At 39.4% G+C, this 10,325-nt stretch overlaps 1 protein-coding gene across 1 annotated transcript; it reads left to right on the top strand.

Annotated features, from left to right (window-relative positions):
* Window positions 1–428: 428 nt before the first annotated feature.
* TLR4 (toll like receptor 4) lies at window positions 429–9,712 on the top strand. Its single transcript, XM_066579783.1, has 3 exons — window positions 429–550; window positions 5,716–5,882; window positions 5,981–9,712. The coding sequence occupies exons 1-3, from the start codon at window positions 479–481 to the stop codon at window positions 8,265–8,267; spliced, it is 2,526 nt and encodes an 841-aa protein (XP_066435880.1). The 5' UTR covers window positions 429–478; the 3' UTR covers window positions 8,268–9,712.
* Window positions 9,713–10,325: the final 613 nt, after the last annotated feature.

Below are 10,325 nucleotides of genomic sequence, written 5' to 3' on the forward strand. Positions count from 1 at the left end.
TTTGCTGTGCCCAAAATAAAATTTTAAGTTGCCCAGAAGATTTTATGCTTTTAACTATACGTTGCTTCTGGTTCATAAAAACATGAAGTTAATAAAACAAGTTAACAAACAAAATTATTAACACAAGCGTGTCCCTAAAAGAGGAAGCAGAAGCGTCTTGGTCAGGAAGGCACAAATTACATTGTTGCAGAGGGGAGTACGGAACATACCAAAAGTATATCCCATTCATTATTTAATAGACTTTATATTTTAATACTTGGTTCTATTTATTGATTTATTTTTACGGATTCCTTTGTATATAGCATATTTATCTAGAACCTTTATCAAATAGCAATTTGCTCAACTCTTCTGTGAACTTCAGGAAGTGGCATTGGTCAGGTATTTTCCTACACTTTGACGTAGCAACTTTTAGAACACAGCAAAGATTTCAAAAATGCCCAGAATCGTGTTCTACTTGAAGTAAAGCATTTTACGGAACATGGACCATCGATGGATTTTATTGTTCAGGCTCTGGTATATGATTCACAGTGCTGGGAGTTGCTGCATAGAGGTAGGTTGTTGATGTTTTTCCTATTTTACTAAAAGTTTACTAAAAGTTTGTAAGAACTGTTAGCCTACATAATTAGTTCAGTCCTTACAATGTAAACAGCACATCAAGTTTATAAACTTTTGAGGCACCACACACTATCTGAAACTAAAAAAGGTCCCTCAAAAAGAAAACAAAGTAACTTAATTATTCACTCCATCATTTTATTAATAAGATGACAACCAAAAGCCCAAACATTAATTACATATAAACAGTGTCAGACTGACTCTCCTGAGGATCCAGGTCTAACATATTTAAATACTGATTTTTCTGCATCCTTCTGAGCTCCATCCCCTAAGTACAGTAATATAGAGAAATCTGTCAATCAATAGCTTGAGGATGGGGGTGGACGGAGCTAGCCTGCAGCTAATGAATATCCTGAACTACTTTCTCACAGTCTGATGTGATTGCTGCTATTAATAAAATGTACGTTTCTCAGAAAAGGCTTCATAGGTCAATAGATGTGGGGCTGAAATCAGTGTGCTTGTCACTACCTTATGCTGCATAAAGGTGGTAACAGATTCTTTTTAACTCCTTTATTCCCTCCATTCGTATACAACTTTCAGAGCCCCTCTAATTTCCTAGTTATGCAGCTTTCCAGCATACCATCCTTGGGGGCGCTTCAGGCCTTTCTGCTGCCTGAGATGAGTGTGAAATGTTGCCCCACCACAAAAAAAGTGATAATGTCCCCAATAGTAATAATGACCTCCGTAGTGGACCAAGTAGTATTTGTGGCCCCCATAGTGGCTTCAGTAGTAATGGCACCCCCCTTGGTGGTCCAAGTATTAATAGTGACCACCATAGTGGCCACAGTAGTAATAGTAGCCCCTTTAGTAATATTGACCCTAATAGTAATAGTGCCCACGTTAGTGGCCCAGTAGTAATAATGACCCCCTAATTTGTCCAGGAGTAATAGTATCCCTGTTAGTGGCTCTAGTAGTAATAGTGCCCCTGTTAGTGGAACCAATAGTAATAGTGCCTCTATTGGTGGCCCCAGTTTGTAATAGTGCCCCCCATAGGGATCCTAGTAGTAATAATGTTCCCCTTAGTGGTCCCAATATTATTGCTTGCAACTGTGCGTCTCACATACAGCACAAGCAAAAAAGAATGCGACATGCACTTTTTTGGCACATATTACATGCCAAGATAGTATATGGGGATTGCTGGCACACAGCAAGTACACAATGCATTGCATACTGCTGCGTGCTCCCCGCGCGGGAGGTACGTGAATGGTGCGCCATATAAACTGCTTGTGTGAGAGCGCCCTAACTCTTCACTTCTGGCTCCAGTGGTGACTCCCGCTCTGTGGCTTCCTGATTCCGGCTGTGTTGTGCATGTATAGAGACTAGTGTCTAATGAGGATCTTGTATTTTAAGGTGAATCAACAGATACTCCTGGCCTTTGTGTTAACACGGTATACAGCCATAGTGGTGATCCTTGTTTGTGACTACTATTGTGGCTCTGATCCCAACTTTGACTTTGTGATTGGATTCCACTTCTATCTTGCTCTTTGGATTTGTCACCTGGTACAGATGTGTCCATCCTAACTTTAGCTCTAATTTGGCTAAGGTCTGCAATTTCTCATTAACCCAATTCAATAGAGTAATCACAACATGCTAGCAAAACTCTTGAAATCCACAAGTCGCAACACAACCAATGAGCGGCTAGAATAAACACATATAAGAGGTCTTGGGAAAGAATTTGGCAAAATTATGTTATGTTGAAAACCTGGTCATCCAAAGAGGAAAGGTAAGGAAGGACACAACTACTCCTGCCATCTTATTCCTGAGTCTGATCTTTGGCCTGTTCTCTGGCTCATTCTCTGGCTTGAGGCAAAATCACCACTTTCCTGGTGACGATTCCGGAATCTGTTTCCCTCTATGTAATTGTTTCCTTCAGCAAACCTGCCACCTAACAGGGACTATGTTATACAATTGAACCTGAGTCCAAATCCAAAAATCCATACCTCCTTGTAAAAATTAAGAGTGAAGAATGGGGAGATTCCTTAAATTCTACACCTCAGTATTGTTAGCACCAAGCTGACTTTTAGAGTATCGATATCTGCTCTGGGTGATATAACGTGGACATTTTTTTTCTATTACTGCTTTTTAGAATTTGTTATGTCATTGTGGAGGCACATTGATGCAGTCTTTTGCTGCCTCTATTACTAAAGAGCAATTTTCTGGCTTTGTTAATGGGCAACACTCTGCTGGCACTATTAATAGGGGTGCAACATTGCACTGTAAAAAAATCTACATTAAAGAGTTGTTCCGGAGACTTAAAGGGGTTGTCCCGAGGCAGCAAGTGGGTCTATACACTTCTGCATGGCCATAATAATGCACTTTGTAATGTACATTGTGCATTAATTATGAGCCATACAGAAGTTATAAAAAGTTTTATACTTACCTGCTCCGTTGCTGGCGTCCTCGTCTCCATGGTGCCGACTAATTTTCGCCCTCCGATGGCCAAATTAGCCGCGCTTGCGCAGTCCGGGTCTTCTTCTTTTCTGAATGGGGCTCCGTGTAGCTCCGTGTAGCTCCGCCCCATCACGTGCCGATTCCAGCCAATCAGGAGGCTGGAATCGGCAATGGACCGCACAGAAGCCCTGCGGTCCATGAAGACAGAGGATCCCGGCGGCCATCTTCAGCAGGTGAGTATGAAGACGCCGGACCGCCGGGATTCAGGTAAGCGCTGTGCGGGTGGTTTTTTTAACCCCTGCATCGGGGTTGTCTCGCGCCGAACGGGGGGGGGGGTTTAAAAAAAAAAAAAACCCGTTTCGGCGCGGGACAACCCCTTTAATCTTTTGCTCTCCAGTTGCTCTCCAAGGGAACAAGACAGAGGTCACATAGGCACACCACTGCTCCATTGTTTTCAATGCCAGTTCTAAGTACTCTGCATTATCCGTCTTTCTCATTGAAATTAATGGGGCAGGGGTCCACCTCTGCGTCCTCCGTTCTATTCTCTTGAAGATCGAATGGACCCTTGTTCTCTGGATCATGGGGGTCCCAACCATTGGACCCCTATTGTTCTATCAGATTTCAGCTATCCAGTGGATGGGTGAAAACTTGAAAACACATTGTCTCTAAAATACTCTTTTACATTTTACCTACAGCTATTGTAAGCATGAAGTAAAAGAAGGTCATTATGTCTGTTTCTTATCTTAAGTTTGTGTCTATTATGTGATGTCCAGAATTATTTAACACATTCACGTCCAATGGCATATAGTAACATCCTTATCACCCGTGGTCCAATGACAGCCAAACTCACTCCATACATGGTGCGTGCTGGCTATTGTTAACTGCTGACACTTGCCCCAATGAGCCACGTTGAGCATCCATGCTGATTGCAGCTGTTAGCCCTCTAAATACTGCTGTCAATCATGAAACTGGCATTTAAACGCCCCGATCAGTGTTTGGGGGGTCCCAAGAGGCCCCCCCGCAATGAGAACATGACAAAGCATTCAATTATCAAGGCAGCATGGGCCGTCTAGAGGCCCCAGGGCTACTATGACTGTTTGCTTATCAAGACATGTCTGTAGCACGTCTTGATAAAGTGCCTGTCAGAATGTGGTATAATGCAATAGTATGGTATTGCATTATACTGTATGTGTGATCCAACGATTACAAGTTCAAGTCCCCTATGGGGCCTAAAAAATGTAAAAAATAGTAAAAAAGTTTTATGAAGAATTAGAAAATTAAAGGGCAGAAAAAGTTACAAAAAAAACATATTTATAATAAAAATATCTAAACAAAAAACCAAAACGTATTTGGTATCACTGCATCCATAAATGTCTGATCTATCAACGTAACATATTATTTACCCCCCAGGATGAACATTGTCATAAAAAAAATACACAACGGCAGAATTGCGCTTTCTAGCCACCCTGTCTCCAAGAAAAGAATGAATAAAAAGCGATCAAAAGTTATATGAACTCCAAAATGGTACCATTAAAAATGACAGAACATCCGGCATAAAAAAGCCCTTATATGGAAAAATAAAAAAGGTTATGGCTGTCAGAAGATGGTGTCAGAAAATATTTTTTTGCCCAAAGATATTTTATTTTTTAAACTACAGCAAAATAAATTACGGTAGTACAGAAAAAGAAACCTATATAAATTTGGTATTGTACTGTACTGACTTATAGTATAAAGTTATGATGTCATTTTTGCCGCAGTATGTATGCCTTGAAAACAAGAACCCCCCCCCCCCAAAAAAAAATGGCATAATTATGTTCTTTTTCCATTTCACTCCACTTAGAAATATTTCAACATTTTTCAGTATATTATATGATACATTTAAATGGTACCATTGAAAAATGCAACTCGGCCAGCAAATAAAAAAGCTCTCAGACAGCTAAGTCGATGGACAAATAAAAGACTTATGATTTTTTTTTAAGTGGGGAGTAAAAAACAAAAATAAAAATAAAAAGGGCCCCATCATTAAGGGTTAAATATGCTAGCATTTTATATATAAAGCGCTGCGGAATAAGTTGGCGCTATACAAATAAAGATTATTATTATTATATACAAGATAGTAAAATTCTGAATGTGGAGTGGGGAGGATTTACAAAAATGCTTATGCTTTTTTGTAAATCCTCCCCACTCCACATTCAGTAACATATGTATTACATACATAGTAACATAGTAACATAGTTCGTAAGGCTGAATGAAGACAATGTCCATCTAGTCCAGCCTGTCTAGCCTCCTGTTTTATTGATCCAGAGGAAGGCAAAAAAACCCAAGAGCAGAAGCCAATTAGCCCTTTTGGGGAAAAAATTCCTTCCCGACTCCCTAATGGCAATCAGACTGTTCCCTGGATCAACCCCTAATAGTTCCTACCTGCCTGTATACATCAAGTCCCCTTTTAGACTCCTCTAAGGATTTTGCCATCACTACGTCCTCAGGCAGAGAGTTCCACAGTCTAGCTGCTCTAACAGTATTGTGCATTGCTTTAACATCCCTTGTTTACTAGGCATGGCATGTCGTTTTTGATAGGGCAGGGATTCATGTTTCATGAATGTGGAGGTTGTAAAAGGAATTGAAAGAAATGGAGGATTATGTTGTGTCCATTAGATTTAAGTGACACCAATCTTATCCAATGTTAACAGAACACTTGTTTTTTCACTCTAGGAACTTCCTCCAGTATCACTGAATTGCTGCAATTGCAATTTCTCTGTTTTACCTCTGGAGTTGCCTAAAGATACTACAAGATTAGATCTAAGTTTCAACCCACTTGGCAGTCTTCAAAAAAAGCACTTCTTCCATATCTCAAAACTTGAGCTTCTAGACCTCACAAGGTGAGTGTTTCCCAAAGTACTTCAAAATGGGTGATAAAGGTCTATTCCAATACACTTCTCTACTAAACTCTTGTACTTTTGTGTATCCATCTTTCTAGATGCAGTATTACCTCAATTGATGATTATGCTTTCTTCGGCCTTAAGAGTTTACATACACTTATTCTCACTGGAAACCCAGTAATGCATTGGCCTCCACTGACGTTTTCGGATCTTGCTTCCCTTCGTCGACTTGTTGTAGTGGAAACATCTCTTACTTCACTATCACAGCTCTCTTTGGCACAACTTACCTTGCTAAAGGAACTGCATGTTGGCAGGAATTTGTTAAAGAGTTTGTACTTACCCAACTATGTGTCCTCCTTGCACGTTCTGGACCTACGTGCAAACCAGATTGCTGATATAAAAGAAAACGACCTGGAGAACCTACGGAATATACATCTTTCGAATTTTTCTCTCATATTATCTCAGAATCCTATAGACCACATTTCCCCTGGTGCCTTCAGATCCGTTTCTTTACACATGTTACATTTAAGAGGCTGTTTTTCTAATGCAGATATCATGAGAAGTAACTTAAATGCCATGTCTGGACTTCTTGTTGAGAAGATAGTGATTGGTCATTATAGAATCTCATATATGAAGCTTTGGTTCAAAAGTGGACATTTTGAAGGACTATACGGAATGGATGTCAATGAGCTGACAATCAGTGGCATGCACTTTGACGATAATACCTTATCTTTAGAATTCTTTAAAAACCTCACATCGCTTCGGGTGATACATACTGATTTAGAGGTTCTATGGTCTGAAATGGCACCTTCCAGTCTTCAAAAGCTGGAGATAAAAAGAAGTCTGCTCACAGGTATGCCTTCTGGAGTCATCTCAACACTCAAAGAACTTAAAGAGATTCGAATAACAGAAACCCAAAAATTTACTTCCTTTGTGCATGACATCGTGGTACCTAACCTTGAATTATTGGACCTAAGCGGGAATAAGTTAAACATGGAGAAATGTTGCTCTCTGATTTCTGATGGGGCACCTAATCTACAACACCTAAACCTTAGTTACAATACCATGATAGGCATAAGTAGTGTATTCTTAAATATGCCTCATCTTCTTTCACTGGATCTCAGTCACTCACAGGTGATTACTGTAGGCATACACCCAGTCTTTGAGCTTATGCATAAACTTATTTACCTTGACCTGTCATACACAGGATGCCATTTTTCTATTGAGTGTTCTTTTTGTGGCCTGTACAGTGTCGAAGTGCTTAAAGTTTCCAAAACGAAATTTAGCACCAATATACTTGCTTCTGTATTTAAAAACTTGACTGAGCTCCGCTTACTGGACATGTCATCTTGCGAACTGAATTATATTCCTATTGAGACCTTTGCTGATCTTAAGTTGTTGAAGACATTAGACCTCAGTAACAATGATCTGCTGGAGCTACAAGAATCAGTACTCAGTCCGTTACTAGCTCTTACGATTTTAAATTTGAGTTTCAACAGTTTCCAGAGTCTCTCTAAGGAAACCACTACATTTATAGCCCAAAATTTGGTAAAAGTGGACCTGTCACATAATCCATATGACTGTTCTTGCGATCAGAAAACTTTTTTGCTGTGGGTCCAAGAGCAGAACACCAGAGGTTTCAAGTTTAGCGAAAGTCTGAAATGTAATACACCAGAATACCTCCAGGGCACACAGCTTATTAAAGTGAATTTAAACTGTATTATGAACATTTACTTGTCCCTCGGTGGCTTTCTAATTGCAATAGCCATTTCTGGAGGCATGTTTCATTGTTATAAAAAAAAATATTTTCACCTTTGCTATTTGCTCCAAAAATATAAAACATCCAATACAGAAAAAGAATATGATGCCTTTGTTATATATTCCAGCTTAGAAGAAGAATGGGTAAAGGAGCAATTAGTTCCAAAATTAGAAGGTGGTACCCCACGCTTTCAACTGTGCTTACATTACAGAGATTTCATACCAGGAGTTCCAATCACAACTAATATCGTGAATGAAGGCATTTGCCGAAGCCGAAAGGCTTTAATTATCCTATCTCAAAATTTTATTGAGAGCAAGTGGTGCAGCTTTGAATTCGAGATGGTCATGTCCTGGCAGTTCTTGGAAAGTCAATGTGGAATCATTGTGATCCTACTGGAGGCGGTTAATATGGCTCATCTTAAACATATGCTTGAACTAAGCAAATATCTACGCAAGAATACTTACCTCAAGTGGAGCGATGGATATGTAGAAAGGAAGATTTTTTGGAAGCGTTTGAGAGAAGCATTACAGCAAGGGAATGAAACAGCAAAATGTGCTCGGAAGTTGGAAGATGACGATGGAGAAATGTGTGAAAAACAGAATGAACACAACAGAATGAACCTATGAAGATAATGTTGGCGTGAAAATACTGGATAGACATACAATGCACTTAATGAATGCATATTTCCCTGCTTGTTGGATTTAATCCTGAGTGCCCACATGTGCTGAAATTTATGGATAAATTGAAAGTAAAATTGCATTCCTTATCTCGCCTATGGAATTGTAAGTAAATACATGAAGTGCTTGCCCGGAAGGAAAAAAAAATGTACATTCTATGCCTGGTATTGCAACTCAACCTCATTCACAAGACACAACCTATGGGTGAGGGTAGCACTGTTTCTGTTAATTGTTTTTTCTTGGCATGTTCTATGCTTTGTCAGTCCAAAGGAAAGCGTAATTGTTGGGGGTCTTACCGCTTAGACCCCCACCAATCCCAAGACACCGTCTTCTCATCACTGTGGGGTTACTACACCCACCCATAGTCATATGGAAATTGAATGGAGCAGTAATAACACATGTGCAGTTCTGCTGTATTTATTTCAATGGGGCTGACAAAAATATAAGTTCCTGGCTTTCTCCGGAAGTCCCATTGTACATTCATGCAGTGGCACTGCACATGCTCAACCGCAGCTCCGTTTAGTCTCCTCCTCACTGTGTGTATGTGGGGAGAGGGAGGTTGGGGTCTGCAATGAAGAGGAGAGGAAGACTAAGGACCCCATAGGGATTGGTGGGGGTCTCATTGATGGACCCCCACTGATTACACTTTTATCACCTATCTTATGGATTGGTGATAAAAGTCTATTTTGGTGCAACCCTTTTGAAGTTTAACATTTTGAAACATTTGAAGAATGATAATCCTCTCAGGGCAAGAGACGGGGACCCACTTTTGTGCGTTGCTCCATGGTTTCTATAGTTTTTTGTGTTTTTTATTATTTTATATTTTTCTGGTCTTTAGCCTTTTTTATTGTTTCTAGTATTTTTTTTTTTTTTTTGGAATGATAGTTGGTCATGAACATTGAAAGATTTCTTTGTATACTTTTTGAGGGGGGCATATACTTTTATGAATTTGTTGATGTCATAAATGTGGTGTGTATATGAATATTGCGTTTATCACTTTGTATGTTACTAAACAGCAAGGCAAAGAAATGAAATAACACTATATCTTCTTTGTATCAAAATGCAAAATTACCTTGGCCTTTGTAACACACGAAATATGAAAAGCCTATAAATCCATTGAGCATATGTTTTACTGTATAAGCAGCATGTTGTAAATAAATCCTTCAATGCCTACATAATTGCTCACATTCTAAAATGGCATTATAATACTTGCTTCAATACAGATTTATGTATATGCTACCTGTTAGAAGGGCAACACCTTCTTTTTCTTTTATGTTTTTAATTTGCTTGAGACAATTAGAACTCAGTCATTCTGATGCTCCCAATTAGATGTAGAAGAAAACGTGAACATCTATTAAAATGTATGCCTTTATATTGTTTTGCGTAAAAGAATAATAAATTATATGTTACAGTTCTCCAGTTCTCTTAGTATTTTCCTAATTAAAAGCTATGAACATTCAATATATTAGTTTTTTCAATGCACCTCTTTTAAATAGTATACAGTAGGTAGATTAAATATTAGAAAAAAATATTCTGATAGTGAGGCCTCTTTCACACGAGCGCTTTTTTCGCGCTATATAGGAGTGCACAGAAAGCACTTCTATAGGAAACAATTGTGTTGTCCATGCCTCAGCATGGATTACAAGATGGTGTCCAAATAAAACCGCAAACACCCTCACAGCATTTACATAGACCAATTGCACCACTCCAGATAAAGATGGAAGGACCCCTGTCCCTTACTAATCAGGGAAAGTGGGGAACCCTTGCTTAAAAGCAGGGTGATTGTCCTGATAAGGACAGCCCCACTGTCTTCATCTGGTAACTAGCTATCCCTGATTAGGAACTTGGAGCTATGCACAAAACACAGGATATGACACTGTTCACAAACACTGAACACAGAACACAGCAGTTTATGGCTAATGTCTGGCCACTTGCACAGACATACAGAACAAGTCGCTGTTCAAACCAACACACCTGGTAATGCATACTACGCAGAACAGGACTGCA

The sequence above is a fragment of the Eleutherodactylus coqui genome, chromosome 10 (assembly GCF_035609145.1).
Source record: "Eleutherodactylus coqui strain aEleCoq1 chromosome 10, aEleCoq1.hap1, whole genome shotgun sequence".
NCBI lineage: Eukaryota > Metazoa > Chordata > Amphibia > Anura > Eleutherodactylidae > Eleutherodactylus > Eleutherodactylus coqui.